The 21,389-nt window shown below is 40.7% G+C and overlaps 1 protein-coding gene across 4 annotated transcripts in view; it reads left to right on the plus strand.

Annotated features, from left to right (window-relative positions):
• The first annotated feature begins 4,710 nt into the window (after positions 1 to 4,710).
• The window catches only part of TNPO1 (transportin 1), a 52,787-nt gene continuing 36,108 nt past the window's right edge, over positions 4,711 to 21,389 (plus strand). For 3 of the 4 annotated variants that reach the window (XM_058043601.1, XM_058043603.1, XM_058043602.1), the window contains exons 1-3: positions 4,711 to 4,789; positions 4,975 to 5,088; positions 7,564 to 7,639. In XM_058043601.1, the coding sequence (XP_057899584.1) occupies positions 4,984 to 5,088; positions 7,564 to 7,639 (181 nt within the window). In that variant the 5' untranslated portion in view covers positions 4,711 to 4,789; positions 4,975 to 4,983. Of the gene's footprint in view, positions 5,089 to 7,563; positions 7,640 to 21,389 lie in introns of all 4 variants that reach the window. The other variant, XM_058043604.1, reaches the window with a different exon arrangement.

Below are 21,389 nucleotides of genomic sequence, written 5' to 3' on the forward strand. Positions count from 1 at the left end.
CAAAAGTCTATCATCAAATTGATGGTATTCTACAGGCAGCAAACCCATTGCAGATTTATTTGCCTCGAATGTTGAAATCCCAGTGCTCTAGGAAATCTGAGTTCAGCTTCATTACGAGGTGTTGTACTATGGGAACATTTGTACACATACACAACTTCTAGTTTCATACATAACATAAGACAGAATGAACTCTAGCTGGAATTATCTCAGGAGGGTAGAAAGCTAACATTTCTCTCAGTTTCTTCAACTTATTCAGCTCCTAGACCTACTGACCAGAGAGAATGAATAACAGTAGGAAACAAAGGTCAGTTAACAGTACACAAATCTGAAGTTATATTACTTCAAAGCCCAGATATTTGCTGCTTTGAATGTTGTTGTCAAATTGCTCCTCAGAGGTAGAAGAAGTTCTGTCTATAGGTAATAAAAAAGTTATTTTTTAAGATAGTCTTAATCCTACCAATGAAGCACATTCTTAGTTTGGTACATTTCACAAAACTTTTTTCTTTAGACCAAGGCTTATGATTATATGATGCATCATGTTGAATTTGGTTAATCTTTTGCTAGGTGATTTTCCTCTTGGTCTTTTGTCATCCAGTGTGACATTGAAGAGCTCTTAAAAATTAGGGGTTTTTTGCAGCCTTAGTTACGAGGAAGAGATTCCACTCCATTTGGCAAGTTAATACCCTTTGTGCTAGTCTTAACCACAAAGTTCTACCTTCAACAGAATTACACTTGCAGTAGGGGAATTGCTTAGTGTTGCATTAGAAAACAGTAATCTTCTGTCTCTGATTTTTATACAACACAAATTAATGTTGAGACTCCATCTTAAAAATATTCTTCTAAAGTTTGCTTTGTTTCTGTTTAAAACAATCCTTATATCATAACCAATCAGCCCTGGAAAACTAGAAAAGTAATTTCATAGACATTTCAGTGAGGCACACAAAATCCTTTCAAACTGTCTTCATAGTATCTCCTTAGTAACCTCTCTGGTGTGCTTCACAGGGTCAAAATGTCTTCTTCCTAAGACTATTCAAATTAATTGTGTAGTAAACATTAATCTCGTATCATACAGCTGAACTCAGACTGCATCAAATGTTTCAGAATGGATGCTTATTTGATATGTTGGATGTGAGGTCTACCAGTATTCTTCTTAAGTGAAAGCTTAGGGCATGTCTCCAGGCACAAAGCATTGCAAAATAGTATAGCAGTAGCTATTCTGCATGAGCTCCTTCACATAAACACATTTATTCTGTGCTATGAGAGCTTTTTTCCTGCTTTTTTAATCTACATCACTCTCAGCTTGACATAAGAGGGTTTACACAGAAAGCTATTATGGAATATGTGTTATTTCCTTGGTGCATATAATCCTTTGCAGAAAAACACTGTAAGCAGTTTGTGCAGAAATTCAGAAGGCTGAATTTTAGCAATTGATTGAATGATTGATTACCATTATTAAATACCAATATTATGGGTTACAGTGCCTGAATTTTATGGTAAGAAGAACACTATTAGAATTCTCTCAAAATTTTAAAAAATATTCTAGTATTACCAATGGAATAAAACTAAAGAATGGGAAAAATTTTCTAAAGGATTAAGTGGCTGAAACTGTCTAACAGTTCTGAAATTAGGACTGTTTTGAGAATTAATTTTTCCTAGAGAATAATTACTTGAAACTAGTTTCAAAACCACTGGCAGTAAAAAGTTGTAGTTTCCAAATGTACAGCTTGGAATGATGTCATTTGAGGGATGGGACATCTTTCTAGCAGTGCAGATCTCAGTCTCTTTTCTGGTTGATTGTTGGGAGGGATTTGCACCACTTTCCTGTTTCTTTTGTAAGTACACTGAGACTGGAGGGATGGGGTGGGTATTCTGTTATGAATCTCCTATTTGTTCTGTCTGTATGTGTTTTGACTGTCAATTAATACATGTGGCTGATCAGAAACCAGATTCTAATCCAAGTTCCTGTTGGCATCTGTTTATAACATTATGAAAAGCAACAGGAGAGATTAAAAGACCTAGAACCAAATGCTTTCCAATATGATGGTAAGGAGACTTTGCAGAAAAAAAGTTGGGTTAATCATCTTGGGAAGAAGCGAGAATCAAAGCCTGTCTCATGCATTCACAGCTACTACTCTAAGAAAACCTGGATTTTGAATAATTGTACATATTGTAGCCATTTCTTTTGTTTCCTTGTATGCCAGGTATGTGTCATTTCAGCCTTAATGGGGAATTCTGGGAGGGAAATGGAAGAGGTCAAGAAAACAGAAGAAAAAAAATTGTATAGGCTTTTTGTGGACACTTAAGTAGAAAATTGCAAGGTCTGTGAAGAGATAAATATCTTAAAGATATAGGTGTTTGGGCATGTAATTGTTTTGTTTGTTTTCAGTATCACACATTGTGATAATAGTGGATTATGGTTAGTGCATGACATCTGAAGTCTGGATAACAGAGAAATCAAATATTCCTCAGCATTAATAAGGCTTCTCTCTTCAGAGAGCTTTTGTAATCTTAAATTTTATAGATGAAGTGTGTCAAATTTAATTCTGCTGCATTTTGCTGATCAAGTGGGATGAACCAGGCTGTGTTTTGGAGGGTAGCATTCACGCCTTCGGTACTTTGTTTAACATTTATTCTGATTTCCTTTCTATACAAGAAGATTCTTGCTTGGGGAAAACAGGTAGTAGAAAACAAAAAAGGCATAGTATACAGATATATAAATGCAATACAGAAATAAACCATTTTCTCTCTTTTTTTTCTGTAGTGCTTTCAACTCAAAGGTTTTTTCCTTGTCTCAGTCAAATTATTTCGATTTCTGCTTCCTTACATAATTTGAATGACTAGAGATAGGTTCCTCCTCCGGTTTCATACAGGTTTCAGAAGCTGAAGGAGACACCTCATCTTGCAGAATACCTCATCTTGATAATGTCTCATAAATTATTCTAACCTGTCTTCGAGGATGGTCATGTAAAGCTTCTGTAGACGCTCCCATTCATACTTCAATTTGTAGGCTTTTTGCTGTCCTTTCCACTGCTGAAGTGGAAATTCTTACCAGGACTGAATTCTAGTTACATTCTTGGAAAGGAAACTTATCTTCTTCTTGGCTATGGATCCATGCCATGCTTCTCTACCTGCTCTTTCCTGTTCTGTCTCTCAATCTTCCTTTCTTTCCCTTGTTTCCCATCTTTAATGTTGTTCTTCTTTAGCACGCTTTGTTTCCAGATAATATTAGATATAATCCTTGTGTAAAAATTTCTGAATAGTAACTTTTGAATCTCTAATCAAGTTCAAACTTGACAGATGTGGGAGAAGTCTCAAAGAAACATCAAGTTTCTACAACCTTACTTCTAATGCACAGTTAGGTGAATGAGCCCACATTAGCTCTTTCCTGATTTGTTGGACTTCAGCTTTCATCTGTTAGAGCTATGCACACATCCCAGAAAGATCTCTCCTGCCCATACAGTGGGAGCCATTAACATCAGTTTTAATGGGTGTATCAAAATCCTTTTGTTTTGACATGTTCCTATACTGGGGGGAAATGAGTGAAGATTCACCCTGATCAGAAAAATCTCATGTAAATCTTGTGCCTATTCTTTCCTACTAAGTAGTGGCATGTCTTTATGTACCTGCCTTATTGACTTCATTTTAGGTACAGCAAACTCTCAAGAGGTGCTCAGCTTTTGTTGTCTCCCAAAAAGTCCTGTGATAATTACACCACTAGTTGCAATACTGATTTTGTCTCCGTCAATAATATCATCACCTAGTAATAGAAGAAAAGTTAGCTAAGGACACTTCTTAGAACCTTGGACTGGACAGTCAGTGTTGGGGAGGTGAGACAAAGAGGCATGCAGCAAATTATCTGGGATGCACCCTAGGAATCAGTAGTGTTCCCTGTCCTCAATGCCTCTGAACAGTTGTTACAGCTGAGATTGTAACGTTTCAACTGAGTTCTGTACTGCAGCAGAAACTAGTTTTCATGTCAAGTGAGGTGCTTACACAGTGACTAAAAGTAAGGTTATAAAACCCAGGGAATTACTGTCTTTCACTTTCACGTTTTAGACCAGTTTTAAACAGCATGTATTATTCTGTTAGTATATTTCATTAAAATAACTGCATACATACATGTGTAATGCATATTTTACATATATACATATGTATCTAAATTATCAATTTTAACTCGAGATCTCCCGTGATATATTTTGGGTCTAAGTTTAAGTTACAGTGGATATTCAAAGCAATTTCTCTGGAGTTTGCACGCCCCAACCTCCCCCTACTTCCATGCGTACTTTGTCCCGTTCCCTCTTTCCATGCGGAATTGGGAACTTCTGAGATCTGCTCAGCGCTCAGCCAAATGACGTAGATGTGCAGCAGGTACCACGTTCCTGACCCCGGGCGCTGATTTCGCGCCCGCACATCTCTTCCGTGGCAAGGCGGGAGCCTCGCACTCGTTGCCGGGCGCTATCCCAGGGGGCTGGGCCGGGCCCGGGGCGTCCCTCCGCTCTTCGCCTGTCCCGTTCGCTGGAGGTTTCTGTCTGTTCTCGGGTGGGCGGCGTGGGCTCCCCGTTTCCCGTCGGCCAGGATTGAGGTGCTCGCGTTCTGTCGCCCGCAGGCTCCTGGCAGTGTGGGACGCAACGGGGAAAGGCGGACGGCGGCGCCGGCGGCCCCGAGGCGGCCCGGGCGGGCGGAGCCGTGCCCGGCGCTAGGACCCAGCAGGACGCGAGGCGGCTCTTCGGGCCGGATCACAAATTCGTCGTGACTCAGTCTCTGCTCAGCGCGGAAGCAGCGGGAGCAGGTCGGTGGCCTGCGTCTCTCCAGCGGCTGCTGGGGTGCGTGGGGGCACGAGAGCCGGAGCGGAACGGAACGGAGCGGGCACTGCCGCGCCCCTTCCCTGGCCCGGCCTTCCTTCATCTCCGCCCGCCCCCGCCCGGGCCCTGCCGCGCCGCCAACCGCGGCCGCCTGTTGTCTGCTGTTTTCCAGACAGCCAAGATGGAGTACGAGTGGAAGCCCGACGAGCAGGGGCTCCAGCAGATCCTGCAGCTGCTCAAGGAGTCCCAGTCCCCGGACACCACCACGCAGAGAGCCGTGCAACAAGTATCCTTGGCCGAGGCTGGCGGGGCCCCGAGAGTGGGCCGGGGGTGGCCGTGGGCGGGCGGGGGGAGCGTGGCCTGCGCGGCAGCGGGGCCGGCGCTGCGGCAGCTGGGCCTGCCCGGCTCGGCCCGGCCGGGGAGCCGCCGCAACGCGGGAGGCCGAGCCCTGGCCGGAGCGGGCAGCCGTGGCGCGGCGTTTGAACCGGCGAGGCGGCCTGTGGGCCGCGGAGCCGCCTTCACCCGGCGGGCACTGGGCACCTGTTGCTAGCCCAGAGACAAGGGCCGCTTTGGGTTTGACCATAGGGGGCCTTTTTTCAAATTTATTTATTTATTTTCAAAGCGGTCACGTCTCCTCCGATATCCGCCGCTCTTTCGGGTTCCCTCGCCCAGCCCCCAGGGCGGCCAGGCGGGAACGGGGCCCTCGGCCCGGCGGGTCCCGCCGAGGGGGCCGGGAGTGTCCCGCGGGGTGTGCCCGCTGTCCCCGCGGCAGAGAGGGGGCGAGCTGGGGCCTCTCGAAGTAATCTGGCGCCGGGGTTCGAGGTGAAAGCCGTAGCTGGTGGGGGTAGTGCCGCTGGCAGAGCCGCTGCCTGCGCGCCCTCGTGGGCCTGCTGGTTCTGACACTGCGCATTTTGGTGCGTGGTCAGGATGTTTTTATTTGTCTGGAAGCTTGATCCTGAAACTCGGCTCTTTAAAATTCACGAAAATGAGGAGCCTTACAGTACGTAGTTTCTTGTACTGCTTTGATTTGGTGTTGTGGATTGATGTTTTTTCACTCCCATCCCTCCTCTTTCCCTTCCCACCGCGGCCCTCCCCCCCACCCCTCCCTACTGGTTACTCTTCATTGTAGAAGTAATGAATACCAAGGTTTTAAGGGGTAAGGATTGAGAAAGCAAAGTCTTAAATTAGGACTGATAGAAGCGTAGGCCTTAAAAAGTAAAGGCCTCATTGTTTCCTGCTCCTTGCACTAGCCATAAGTGCTATGAAATTTATAGAAGTGCTGAAATTCTATGAGGAGTTTGTTATCTGGATCTCTTTTTATTTAACGCATTTTCTTGAAGGTCTCCACAGAAGGCAACAGAGTTTATTTAAGTAGGTAAGAACATATGTGTGTCTGTAAACATTTATATTAAGAGTTTAGATTTAAGCCAAATTTGCTCCACTTCTAGACTTTTGTAGCAAATGCAGTGACTGTCAGGAAGGTTTCTGCTCCTGTCTGAAAAGTGAAGGTCAGTTGCATCTTGATCATCTTGTTCTTTCAGCTGTGTTCTAAATTTTTAAAATATGATTGCTTTCTTTAGAAAATCCTAAATAGAAGAGTCTAAAGAAGTAGTCTTCTGATAATGCCTCAAGCTTAAACTGATGCTCTTTAGTATTTAACATATCAAAGTGTTTATAGGAACAATGTTTATAATGTAGCTTTACTGTAAAATTACACTTTAAAGCTTTGCTTCAAATAACTTAATTACATTTTGTTTGTTTATTGAGCTATAGCATCATATATTCATGATGGGCAGTATAAGTGATCCTGTCTGTCTTGATGATGTATAGAACTTAACTGAACAAAAGTCCTTTTAACTGATGCTTGAAATTCTTTTTAAGTGATAGTGAAAACTCCCTGCTATGTTGATGTTGGCTAGTGAAAGTTAGTGGTAGAAGGCTTTGTGTGTGTGTGTGTGTGTAAGTGTAAAGGTTCCACACACAGAAAGAAAGGAATTGTGGTGTCTGTTCCAGGATGCTGTTTAATAGCATGTCCAAGTGGGATTGTGATTAATGGTTTCAAATTTAAAGTACTTAGTCCATAATTTTTTGTAGAAAAATCAAAAATTTCTGCACTTATTCTGCAATGCTGTTTCTTTATGATGCTGTTTTAGCACACTTAGGTGTTCAGGTGTCAAATACAATGAAGTGGGAAGTATACATTAGCTAAAACCCTTTGTTAGTAAAGTTATAAATTAGTATGGTTTCAGATGTTTTAAAGTTTAATTTATTGTATGTTTCATGGAATGAAAATGGAAAAGTTAAGTGGGTGAAGAAGTTGCTAAGAAAATTGGTCCAAGAACTAGTCTTAATTTCACAGACCAATTAAGTGTTTTCTCATTAAATTTCTCTTAAATACTGCTCTTTTTGTTCTTTCTTCTCCTTTCTGTTACATTTTGATCCATTTGACTACACAGTTGTTGGTAATGTTCAGCTGCCTGTTGCAGTGATACAGCTTTACAGGTATCTTTAAGGATCTGTTAATTTTTATGTCTTCCCATGGATTATTTTTTAGACTTCCCCATAACTAAAAGCTGTTGCTTCAGTGAGAAAATTACAGAAACTGTTTTTAGGTTGTTCATATTCTGTATGTAATGAGCTTATAGTCACAGCTGATTGAATTGATGTAGCAGTACATAACAAATATAACAATCTTCGTATCCAGAAAGCTGTAAATATTGTATGTAAAGATTCAACTTTCCTTAACAGTTTTTCTCTTCAGAAACTAGAACAACTTAATCAGTACCCAGATTTCAACAACTACCTGATTTTTGTTCTTACAAAGTTGAAGTCTGAAGGTAAGTCCTTGAGAATAGTGACTTTTATTTTAATTTTTTGGTGTTCGAAAAGAAATTTATTGTTTTGCTTCAAATAAAACAAGAACTGGCTCTAGTCAGCTTCTGGATTGGTTGACCTGTCTGTAGTCTTGTAGAATTCAGTGCACTCAGTGGTCTTTGTGGGGAAAAAAATCAGGTAACTTATTAGTACTTGCAGTATCAGCCTTAGACTGGAATCCATTCTAAATGGCCTCTGAAATCTTCTGAGAATGTTAGAGCATCATGCCTCTATTGGACTGCAGTAAAGTTGTGGATTAACTGTGGTGAATCATGACTATATACATTCTAAAACATACTGCTAAGTTCAATTACGATAATTATCTCTGTAGTAAGGAGACTGCTAAATACTTTGAAGACTACATATTTAGAGTTGTCCAAAGATGTCTGTCATAATCGTCATTCTGAAGATTTAATTGGAGTAAAAAAAAGTTAGAAACCAATCATGTTGTTCTATTGTTATGGACATTACAGTACAGACTGTATATGACATAGTGTATAGCCTTTACCAGTTGGTAAATCCAGCCAATTACTTTGTGTTCAGGGTGTGTGAAAGATTGTCTTCTCAGTGGACTGGAGCTATTGTTTTGAGGTGTTTTTGACAGAGAAAGGAAAATTTGTTTCAAGATCTGCTTTAGCACATCTGTTTCTTTACATTTGTTTTTAATTGTGTTTGGTTGTTTGGGTAGTTTTCTAGGTTTTTTTCCTTTAGTGTTTTGCTACTAGTGCTTTTTCTGCCACTTGATGTATCACATCTTTGTTTGTGAATGCTTGCTTTTTCCCTTTGAATTAGATTTTACTTATGTGTGGCCCTGTAATATTCAAAGAATTGTCAAGAATGTTTGTCTACATTTTAAGTGCTGTTTTGGTTGTATCAGCTTGCTTCAGGAGGAGGAAAACAGGAGGAGTATGAAAGTATGTTTTCCTGTTTAAAGGCTAGATTATATTTAAGTGCTTTTGTGTGTTCTGTGTAGGAAGTCACCTAGTAATCTGTAAAGTCTCTTAAGTCTGAGAACAAGACTTTTCAAGACTTGAGTCAGCCAGGATACGGTATCTTTGAATAAGGTGCCAGTGTAGATACCATGTCCTTTATACCATTACCAGAAAAATTTAAAGCAAAGCAGTTCCAGTAGTGGGACATGGAATCTGTACAAAGGATGTGACAAGGAGGATGTTTCATTTTTTCTTTTGTCCATGAATTTGTTTTCTGACACTTACACAACTTCCTGATTTCTCTTTCTTCATTCACCATTTGAGCCTGAGATTCTAGATTGTCATAGATGTTTGGTGTTTAGTGGTGTGTCAAAATCTACCTTCCGAACAGAACTATTTTGGTTATTCTGTAGTCATATTTTCCCTTCCTTGTGTTTAATCACATCGACCTCTGTAGAATTTGATAAAGAGTAGGAGCTGTTATGGAGTGTAAAGCTGTTTCATCTGAGGGGAAAACAGCAGTTTGCAGCAGGTTGAGGGGCCAAGCAAGCTGGGAAGAGTAGCAAGTTTACTTCCAGGGAGCAGTGTTTTGGATCAGATTGCACTGATATCTCTCACAAATACATCAGGTATATTGTGAGACTGTTGAAGAACATCTGATACTCTGGTGATGATCTTGTCCAGCATCATGACATTTTTAGGGTCATAACCTTTTGTCTAAAGCAACAATTTTTTACATCTGTATCTCTGGTTCTGGAAATTTGCAAAATTTGAAGGTACCATAACCAAGTCTGGTTGGTGTTTTTCATAGTGTTTGCCAAATTCCAAATTCTAAATATTTGAATTTGATTGTCTTGCTTAAGTAGGACTAATGAAGAATAGCAGGAGCTGTTGATTGGATTTGCTTTGAATCCACCAACAGCCTTTCACCTTCCCTCATGCTCAAGTAAGGTAATGAGACTGTTAGAACTGCTGATCAGCAGCTGCAATACTTGGACGGACTCATCCCAGTAGATAGCTGACTTCAGTACGACTGAGAAAGCATTCTGTTTTCTTCCCTGCTGAAGTGGTTCTGTTGGCTGTCTGTCTCTACAGCCTCGCCACAGACCAAAGCATGGATATTCATACTGTTAGAAGTTTATGTTTTATTGTGTGCATACTATTCCAGCAGAAGGAGCAATGAAAATAGTCTTATAACATATTTGACATCTTTTTCAATAAAAATTAAGGTGTTTTCATAGTCCATGAGAAAAAGATCTTGGCTTGGTAGCAGATGGAACTGAGATTTGATTCAATTTTTGCTACTGTTGAAACTTCTGCTGAGAAAATAGTGCTTAAGGATACATTTAGGTTACAGCTCCTGAATGTGGGAATGCTGTCGTTTGGTTAGTTGAATTGTGTGTTAAATAGTATCATTCTACTGCAGTGAATGGTATCATTCTACTGCAGTGAAGATTGGTCTGTCTTTGACCTGAGTTTTGCACCTTTGTGGACAATTTGCAAGAAAACTTCTACAACGCTTCATTTACAAAACTCGCTTTCACTGAGCCCTGCCTTTAAGATACTAAGGTAACCCTTATGTCTAGCTTTACTAAGGTAAACCTTTATTGTAGCGCTGTTACTATTCCATTGAAAAAAACTGTTACCTTCTTTTCCTCTAGTTATAGTTCCATCAGGCTTCTTTTTCTGAATGCTTATGACTTACTGGTTTAAGACCTATTGTGATAATCCTACATGTAAATAGGGGTTTTCTTGGCTTTGTTTTTAAATTTTTCTGGGCCCTGTCAAAGCTTATTAAGCTTGGGTCTTCCTGGAAGCAGGAGTGCCCTGTTGCCATTTCATCAGTGAAAAAATGCGGTGTACTTGGTGCTACAGCATATAGCCCGAAGTCTAAATACTTAATTTTTACTTCTTGGTTTTTTTGGGTTTGGTTGATGGGTTTTTTGGGGTTGTTTGTTTGTTTTGGTTTTGGTTGTTTGTGGGGGTTTTGTTTGGTTTTTTGTTTGTTAGGGACTTTTTCGTTTTTGTTGAGAGTTTGTTTGTTTTGATTATTTTAAAATTATTGTGCATTTCTAAAGACGGAGATGGGAATTTGAATGAACCCCAGTGCTAAAAATATCACAATATAAAACTTGTTAAGGGCACAGCATTCAGTTAGACAGTGGGCAGGGTGATGAAATAAAATAAGATCCCAAGCCATTAAAATTTAAGATATAGATCTCTAGATTGTAGTTCCCATGAAGTATGATGCTTAGTGATCTTCTTTAGGTAGGTTAGATGGAGTCCAGATTAACTGAAAAGTAGTTTGAAAGAAAAAAAGAATTGTTTTGTTAATTTATCTGTAAATATAAATATTTACAGAGATATTACATGTAGGTGCTGTGAGTCTAGTTGTTCCTTCTTGGACTGGAAGGTAAAAAACCTCACAGGTAATGTAGTAACACTGCCCTGTCCTTAGTGTTGGGTTTGTGGTTGTGTTCTTCAGTGTCATCTGAGGTAAGCTCAGAATTCTCTAGTCTTCTGTATTTTGTTAGTAATTTGTTTTCTGGAGTGTTGTGTGCATGTTGCTTCTCAGATAATTTTCTGGGTTTTGTGTGTTTGACTGAAACAGTCCAGAGTTACATGGAAGCATCAGTTCTGCTTGTTGCTTTTTTCATTTAACTACAGCTTCCCTTCTTTGATCCAAGTCATGCCACCTGTATCCCCCTTTCCTTGTTTGCATTATTGCATCCCTAGTCCAGGTATGTTTCTTTGAAGGAAAGTATGAGAATGTATTTTCCTAATTTCAGCCTCTTTGCTGTCTTGCTGAGTTCTGTTTAGCCTCTGCCTAAGGTGTGCTGAGGTAGTTCTCCAAGATACATGAAGCCTGAGGCAGGTCAGAACCTCTAGATGTCATAATATGGACAATTCATGCTGCAAGCAGAAGCACTGAGTTTGTTTCAGACCTTGCTGACTGCAATGACGAAATTTCCAAAGTTGCCTATATGAAAACTTGCTTTGTTTATGCCTTTTCTAAATCAAGATTTGTAAGATATTTCTTTCTCCTTCTACTCTAAATAGACAGAAATAGCATCCTTCTTAATTTGCATTGTCCTATTGTAGGACAACTGCATCAGTTTCCTGGTGTTTACTGCTTAGTTTCAGTCCAGAATTACACCACACTTTTATTTCAGACAGCATTCTGAACTTTGGGAATGGGAGATGGATGTGGCTTGCACTAAACTATGAAAAGATTATATCCATTGTTATTTAATGGAACATGTTAGTTTTGCACTATTTCTATAAAGTTCTGCATTCACCTCCCCCCCCTCCCCCCCCTTGAGAGCCCCTTGTCTGCTGGGCTCTCAGCAAGTACTTATGCTAATAGGAAAATACAGAGAGAAATGCATCATGGTCCTGATAATTTCTGCTGGCTTGTAAAACTGCAGTTGTCTATTCTGTTGCAGTTACACAACTGTGATCTTGTGAAGGTGCTTTAGTGACTGACTTTTCACCCCATCCAAACATGGGAACTCTAGTATTTATTCTCCGCAGAGTGTTATCTGCGTAGATTGATTGGTCACAGTCTGTGGTGTAAGGCTATTGCAGACAAGGATCAGAGTCCTTAAAAATGGTCTTTTACTGTGAAGGTGAATGAGCTGAAACTGAGAACACTGCTTTAGTGCTGTTTTTGTCACAGGCTTTAAGGATGGTCTTTTGAGCTTATTTCCAAAATACTTCAGATTTTTAGAAACCAGTTGAAGATAGAAGAACATGGTCTCTGCAGTTCTTGGTCTTGTTCATGTGATGATCTAGTTACTCAGAGTACTTTGATCTGAAACATTACCATGGAGACAGGTCCTGTCCCCACCCTCCTCTCTCCCCCTCCCTCCCCCTAGTTTTTGTTTCAACAGAGCTTTTTACAGATAGTAATTTATGCTCTGGTAATCATGACACTAATAATTAATCTAGTTCTGCACATATAATTCAAAACTGCTTATTGTCAGATATTACTGAAATCTGAAATGTTTATGTGAGTTTGATGTGAATGTTTTCTGCTGAGTCTTGAAATTTATACTTGATCCAGAGAGCAGTTTTCATGAATCCATTCCATTAGGACCTTTCTTGGCATGTTGGTATTGAAAGATAATTGAGGCTAAGCAAGAAAAAGACCGTGATGTGAGATTACATGTAAATTTGCCATGTACCCATTTCAAGAAGATACCTTTGAGAAGGATTAATCCAGAAAAGTGATTGAGGAGTTCTGACTGTTAAATTGAAACAGAAGCTCCCCTCCCCAGCCACTTCCCTCCAGTACAGTCACCCTACATATAACTATTAAATATACAAAAATAATTGTCAAGCAGTGAAACTGATTGCATTACCATTCAGAAATCAAGTCAGATTAATCTACCTTTACAGTTTAAAATGCTGCATGCTCTGTATAGCGTCCTACTTAACAACAGCAAAGTATTCTCTGAAGTTCAGGTACATGAAGAATTATGAAAAGACTAACTTCTGCTAATGAGTGGATAAATACAATAATTGAGTTGCCTAAAAGGGAAAGAGTAGAATCATGGAATATCCTGAGTGGGAAGGGACACATTCACAAAGTCACGAGTCCACCTCCTGGCTCTGCACAGAATACCCCCAAGAATCACACCATGTGCCTGGGAGCATTGCCCAAACACTTCTTGAACTCTGTCAGGCTTGGTGCTGTGACGACTTCCTGGGTAGCCTCTACCAGTGCTCAGTCACCCTCTGGTTGAAGGACCTTTTCCTGATATCCAACCTAAACCTCCCCTGACACAACTTGAGGCCATTCCTGTGGGTCCTGTCACTGGTCACCACAGAGAAGAGATCAGTGCCTGTCCATCCTCTTCCTCTCACCAGAAGATGATGTAGGCTGCAATGAGGTCTCCCCTCAGTGTCCTCCAGGCTGAGCAGACCAGGTGATCTCAGCTGCTCCTCACAGGGCTTCCCCTCAAGGCCCTTCAGCATCGTCATGGCGCTCCTTTGGACACTCTCTAGCCTTGCATGAGGCTGTTGTGGCACCCAGAGCTGCCCCAGCACTCGAGGTGAGGCTGTCCCAGCTCAGAGCAGAGCAGGACAATCCCCTCCCTTGCCTGGCTGACCATGCTGTCCCTGATGTCCCCAGGACACGGGTGGCCCTCCTGGCTGCCAGGGCACTGCTGACCATGGTCAACTTGCCATCAGCCAGGACCCAGTGGTCCCTCTCTGTGGCACTGCTTTCCAGAATCTCATTTCCCAGTCTGCCTGCACATCCAAGGTTGCCCCATCCACAGCTGCAGAATCCAGCACTTGTTAGAACTTCCTACAGTTGGTGATTGTCCAGCCCTCCAGTTTATTGAGGTCTCTCTGCAGGGCCTTTCTGCCTTTGAAGAAGTCAGCAGCTCCTCCCAGTTCAGTATCATCGGCAGACTTACTTAGTAGACATACTATCAGATAATTAATTTTGTAAGGTTAGTAGAAATTCCATGACTTTCCCCAATGTGCTAACTAATTACTCCTTTCCATGCTTCTTTAGGGATTTTGTAGTGCAGGTTTAAGTAAAGTCTTCTCCTATTTATTTTGAGTTTTGAAGGAAGCTGAATTTGATTGTGGATTTGTTATGTGATTCAGTGCTTCAGGAACACTTTCCTGGAGCTCTTTACTTTAAACATCCAGAATCGAGAATATGAAATGTCCATTGTTATTTCTTTCCTTGTTCCTGAGGGCCATAGAAGGAAAGAATTGCTATGTCATTGTCTGAAATTCAAGTAGTCTTGGATAAGATCTGTGTTTGCCTTAAAATAAATCTTTAGGTGTAAGATGGAGGTATTTAATCAGCTGTTTCAAACCTTTCCTTAATGTTTCTTTACAGGCTGCAATGAGTATTTCTTGATATATTTTAAAAAGTAAACTCTCATACTCAGTGATGTTTGGTTGTTTTTTTACATCAAACCTAAGTGTACTTAAAATGCCAGTACGAAGCATTCCTATGGGTTGTTTTCCTGAAGAAAGCCAAAGTGTTGCTGGTATTTCTAAAAGAATTCTGTTTAAACCAACACCAAGCATTGTTTGATTCAATGCAGTTCAGAGGTGCCGGCTATTTGGAAAGCTGGAAGCAATATCGCCACCTCTTTCTAGACTTTTAGAAAGCATACTTACTGTTAAGCATTGGGATGATAAAGCTTTTCAGCATGTATGTTACCTTGCAGTGCTGGGCCAGATGCAGTTGGACAGCGAACCATTTTATAGCACCAAATCTGTTTTAGTAAAGGAGTGCCCATTACCACTGTTCATGTACAAGTTAAACATCTTTCCTTTAATGTCACAAGTGAGTGGAACCTGGAAGAAAGAAAGCAAAATACTTTTAATACTACAAATAATAGCATCCACAGTATGTTTTACCAGCTCCAGAACTGAGTATCTTTACTGTCCATAGAAAGGGCACATCTAGACACCACAGTTTCATGCTAATACCAGTAATAGGATATTTCTATGGCTTTTGCAAAACATTTTAAACTCCTTTCTTCTCCTTCGGTAATAACATAATACACATTCTTTAGAACCCCGATGAAGCTCAGGCCTTGTGCTTTCAGTGGGCATTCAGGAGCGACTGTGCCATGACAGAGCTACATAATCATCAAAGAATGATACAGTAGTTTTGATTGAAAGGGACAGTAAAGATTAATTACAACTCCCCTGCCATGGGCAGGGATGCCATCCGCTATATCAGATTACTCAGGGCCATATCTAACCCTTGAAAAATTTCAAGGATGAGGCATCCACTACTTCTCTGGGCAACCTGTTCTTTTTCCTCATCACCCACTGAGTAAAGCATTTCTTCCTAATATCTAATCTAAATTTCTCCTCTTTTAGTTTAAAAATCTTCTCCCTTTTCTTACCACTATCTGTCAGTGAAGAAAGTCACTCTCTCTGCTGAGAGGCAGCAATTGAGGTCTCCCTAAAGTGTTCTCTTCTCCAGGCTTTACAACCCCAGATCTCAGACTGTCTTCACAAGCGAGGTGTTCCAGCCCTCTGATCATCTTTGTGGCCCTCCTCTGGACTTGTTCCAACAGGTTATTGTCCTTCCCGTGCTGGACACAGCAGAGTGGATGCAGCACTGAAGGGGGGGACTCATCAGCACAGAGCAGAGGGGCAGAATCCCCTCCCTCACCCTGCTGGCCACACTGCTTTAGATGCAGGATGTGGTTGGCTTTCTGGGCTGTAAGCAGACATTGTTGGCTCGTGTCCAGCTTTTCATCCTCTAGTCCTGTGCTCTCACTGGTTTCTTCTCCCAGTCTGTACTTATCTAGGATTTCCCTGACCTAGGGGCAGCACCTCCCATTGGACTCATGAGATTCTCATGGACTCATTTCTCAAGCTTGTCCAGATCCCTCTGAATGGCATCCCTTCTGTTTTGTGCTGTTCAGCTGCACTGCTCAGCTTTGTCATCTTCAAATCTGCTAAGGGAGCACTCATTCCCAGGTAACAATGACTGTAGTCTGCACTTAGACTGTGTAGGGGGTTGATAACTGCTTTGGCCTTTAGCAGTTGTCTGCTTCATCTAAAGTGTCACACATTGGCACTTCAAGCAAGTGTCAATTCAACGGGACAAATTTTTAGTTTGATAGGTCCAAGGAAAAAGCATTCACATAACTTCAAGTGATGGATGTTTTTCTCTGAATCAGTAGATATACTACTGATCAGAGAAAATTCTAACTGGCAAGCTGTAAGTCTCAGGAGCTTTGAACATTGCAAAATAATAAGAGCTCCCAGCTCTCCAAATGTTCATTCCCCTATAAAGAAAGAAGACTGATGAAGTCATAGGTGGAAACTGAAAACTGAAGAGACTAAAGATGGATTTATAACTGCTCAGAAGAGCAGCATGGTCACCCAGCAAAGCATCTCAGATAAGTCTCATTTTCACTGATATTTTTAACCTTCCTAGTAAGAACTCTTGTGTAGCAAAATTTAAAAAAAAATCTAAGGTCCTAAAATCATAACAATAATTAAATATTAAATGTCTGAAAGTGTGTTTTCCCTATTTTAGCTAGGTACACAGCTGCTTAGGAATAACACCTCCAGTTGTGCCAAACCTATGTTTTGATGTTAACCAGAGTGTAACCGAACATTTTTAATTGTCTGATGATAATGTTCAGAAAAATCAGCCAGAATGAAGGGAAGAAGAAAAAAAAAAAAAGAAGCACACTGAGTACAGACTTAGTAAATAAACAGGAGAAGGTTTTCCTTTCATTAAGTCCTTTCATTAGGGGAAGAAGCTTTACTGGCTGTTAAGGTATCAGAGAAACAAAGCAGTATGGCCTTAGAACATTTACACTTGTATGCTACCACACAACTTTCTGTCAAACTATACCTATAGTATATAGACAGAAGGAAAACTAATCAAAATTTCCACAGCACCCTATACAACACCAATGTTGTATCCTGTATTTTGTGTTTCCCAATACTCAGCAGTTTGAATATGATTCTGAATTACTCTTTTTGATAACACAGTCTTAGTTTACTCATTCAGGTAAGCCTTGTGTACCAACAGCTATTCAAATAACAGATTATCACATATTTTAAAGATTCACCTTTGATATATTCAGAGAGTGCCAAAACCTCTACTCATCTGACAAGGCAATTTCTTCAGATAGATTAATGACTCTAAATCTGTATTCATTCACTGCCAGGTGCTAAGCAAGTTCCATTGGGAATGTCAGTTTCCTTTTCCTGTGCACTTGACTAAGCACAAAAGTCCATGTTGTCATCTTCCTCCTCACCCTCAAAAAGTAAATGCCAGAGACGTGACATTATTTTTGAATGTAATGTTCTTAAATTACAGCACTGTCTTGCATTTGTTGTATAGTTTGGGACCTTTCAGTGAATCATGTTCTCATCATGCTAAATGCCAATTTCTTAATAATGATTATTCTGCTCTTGATAAAATTCTGGGAGTGGTTTAGCTGCTGAATCAGGAGACAACACGAGACTTCGTAAGAGAGGAAAAGTGCTGGGACATCCAGGAGATTATTGATAGACAAGCTGAAAGTAGAAGTGAAACCAGAAGATTAGTTCTGTAACCTTTTTATTTGTTTTGTAAGTCTGTGGAGATATACAGAACTTGGCCTTTTGATTGACATGTGGTAATTATTGGTTAGAATACAAAACCTTCCAAAACTAATTGTAGTGGGTTTACCTGGCTGGATGCCAGGTCCCTGCCAAAGCTGCTCTGTATTTCCCCATCTCATCTGGACATAGAAGAGAGAATATAACAAAAGTCCCTGGATTTAGATGAGGGCAGGGAGAGATCATTTGCTGATTACTGTCACAGGCTTGGGGAAATAATTTTCTCTGTGACCAGTCAAATCAGATTAGGGTTTTGACAAATAAAGCCAAATCTTAAAACCACCTTCCTTCCGCCAGGGCCTAATTTTACTCCCACTTTTCTCTACCTCCTCTCCCGCAGTGATTCAGGGGGACTGGAAATGGGGGTTGTTATTAGTTCACCACATGTTCTCTCTTGCCACTCATTCCTCCTCAGGGGGAGCAGTCCTCATACTTTCCTCATGTTCCAGTGAGAGGTTCCCTCCCACAGAAGGAAATCTGCCACAAGCTTTTACAACATGAATCCTTTCAGCAGGTTGCAGTTCTTGCCAAACTGCTCCAGTGTGGATCTCTTTCATGAAGTGCAGTCCTTCAGGAGCAGACTGCTCCCGTGCAGGCTTCCCACAGGGTCACAGCCTCCTTCGGACATCCACCTGCTCGAGTGTGGGATCCTGCATTGGCTGCAGGGGGATATCTCCACCATGAAACCTCCATGGGCTGCATCTCCTGCTTCTCCTTCAGTTACCTTAATGTCTGCAGGCTGTTTCTCTTATATAGTCTCATACTTCTCTCTACTCTGGCTACAATTGTTCTTGCATAGTAATTTTTTTTTTCCCTTCTTAAATCAGGGAATCATAGACTATGCTGAATTGGAATGGACATGTCAGGACCATAGAGTCTAGCTGGCCCGGCATAGGACATCCCTTGAATCACATAGTGTGCCTGAAACTGTTACCCAAATACCTCTTGAACTCTGTCATGCTTGATGCTGTGACCACTTCCCTGGGGAGCCTCTTCCAGTGCTCAGCCACCCTATTGGTGAAAATCTTTTTCCTGATATCCTGCCTAAACCTTGCCTGACTCAGATTCGTGCCATTTCCTCAAGTCTCATCTTGAGAGTGAAGAGGTAGTCACCTCCTCCTCTGCTGTTTCTCACCGTCGCTGATGGGCTCAGCCTTGGCCAGCAGCCAGGTCCATCTTGGAGCCATTTGGCACTTGTTCTGTTGAACTTGGGGGACACTTCTTGAAGCTGCTCAGAGAAGTCACCTCTGCAGGTCCTACTCTGCTACCAAATCATTGCCACGTAGACTCAAATGTAATAACTAACAAGTTTATTTTTGGGAAGCAGTTCAATACTTCTCCCATATTGTCCACAGTTCAATTTTATTTACACCATCATCTTAAGAAGCATAACTTACTCTTCAATAAATATGCAAAAATCAGTATCAGCAGAACATTTCCAACTTTGTTCTGGTCTCTTACAGACATTCCTAAGCTTAGGCAATTGAGTTAAATTATTTTCCATGACTCACATAAGTCAATGGAGAACACTGATTAACTTCAGTCTAGTCACAACATTTCAAGGTCATTTATGTGTTGACATTACTGAATGTTTTGAAATACCATCACTCCACTCCTGACGTGATAGTAACCATAATCATTTATGTCAGAAATGTTACACTTAAAGCATAGTCCAGTATAAAAAAAAAAAAGGCAGGACTTTTTTTCTGTTAGGAAGCTTGTGAAGCTGTTTTTGTGCTGTATTCTTATATATTAGGACAAAAGAAAATGTTCATTTTCCACTTCCCATATTACACAGTTCTGGTGGGATTCTTATTTTTTGGGTTTTATCTCTTTTAACTCAGTCTTATTAATACATCAGAAATTTTCGTGTGCAACCGTGACGCTAGTCATTGTCAATGCACATTGTGTATATGTACATAGTAAATCCATATTGATAGTTAAAATGCAGAATGACAGCTTATTTCTAAAAAAGGCTTTACAGCTTTAAGATGGGGATTGACAGACAGGCAGTTCTGCCTTAGAAAAAGTCTCACCCTCACATCTAATGTTGCCAATATTACAAGATATCAGAGCAAAATAATAGCCATGCACATAAATCATTATATCACAGCTTGTGAACGGAAAAATGTTCTCATCCCAGTCACTCAGTTCTTTTAGCAATCCTAGCAAGTTATGTTTGACCTGCTCGTCAAACTAAAGGGCAGGAAGGAAACGCAGAGACAGTGGAAGTAGGGACACAGCATGGCAAAGACATGGAACAGTCTAGAGGAGGACCACAAAGACCACCAGGGGGTTGGAATACTTGTGCAATAAGGAAAGGCTGAGAGAGCTGGTGTGTAAATCATGTGTGTCCAGCATGTAAAAAGTAAGGCTTTGAAGAGATGTTATTGCAGATTTTCATTACCAGAAAGAAGGCCTGTAGGGAAGACAGGGACAAATTTCTAAGCCAGGCCTGTTGTGATAGGACAAGGTGTAATGATTTTAAGAAAGAAGGATGGTTTAGATTACATTTATGGAAGAACTTTTCTACAATATGGATGGTAGAACACTGGAACAGGTTGCCTAGAAAGTACTGAGTGCCTCATCCCTTTAAACATTCCAAGTGAGATTGGATGTTGCCATGAGCAACCTGATTTAATTAAAGATGTTCTTGCCCATGGTGAGGATGTTGGATAAGATAACCTTTTTAAGGTACCTCCCAACCCAAATCGTTCCATGATTCTAAAAGGCATGGTGAAGCATGTGCTTACCTGGGCTTGCAGGTGGGCTACAAAAAGCTTCAGGCTTCCAGATACACAATCTTTGTTGTACAAACCCTTGGTAGAGGAAATGTGGCTGTTTGAGGACACACTTTGCTTCTTAAAAGCACTGCAGTAACCCTAAAATAATTTGTGTAATGTGGCTGTGCATCCATTTGCTCTGTGTTGCTAAAATTTGGAGCTAGTATGAGAATGTTAAAACAGAATTGAAAATTTACTGAGAAACAAATGATAATTGTTATGTGGTTCTATTTTAAAGTGAGGCAGTGTGGAAGAGAAATCTTCAACTGATGAACTGATTTGGCACCAAAGATGATACTAAATGCCAGAGGTCTGCTTCACATTCCTTCCTTTTCTTGTACTATATGTTCTTGTCAACTCTATACTCCAAGTTGCCTGAGACAAAAGGAGACAAGACTGTGAGCTTTTTTGATGGGAGAAGCATATGGCTGACAGAACTAATCACAAAATTTATGAAGACTGAGGGGTATCTTACCCAGCTCTTAAGCCATCTGCCTATAATTTTGATGTTACAGCAAGAATTCCATAGAGACCTATATTACTGTCTTCTGACAGTGTAGTGTTAAGTTGTTGAACAGCCTGTATTCCATAAATAACCTTGTCCAGTCATATCTGAATTTTTTTTCTTAAACTAAGACTTTAAGATGCAGTGTTATATCTTTATTTTAATGCTTGGATATCAGATTCTGGGCTGCTTCTCTGTCTCAAGTGGTTGGTGTTTGTTTAGCACAAAGTCCTTTGTGACTTCTGCTTGTCTGCTCTCAAATCTTCGATACTTATCAAAACTTTATTAAAGGTTTTGCTGTTTTTAAAAATTTTCTTCTCTTTCTCATTTTGTTACTTCTTTTTCATTTGTTAGAGATACCACTTCCATTATGAAT

This window comes from Melospiza georgiana, chromosome Z (genome assembly GCF_028018845.1).
Source record: "Melospiza georgiana isolate bMelGeo1 chromosome Z, bMelGeo1.pri, whole genome shotgun sequence".
NCBI classification, from domain to species: Eukaryota; Metazoa; Chordata; class Aves; order Passeriformes; family Passerellidae; genus Melospiza; species Melospiza georgiana.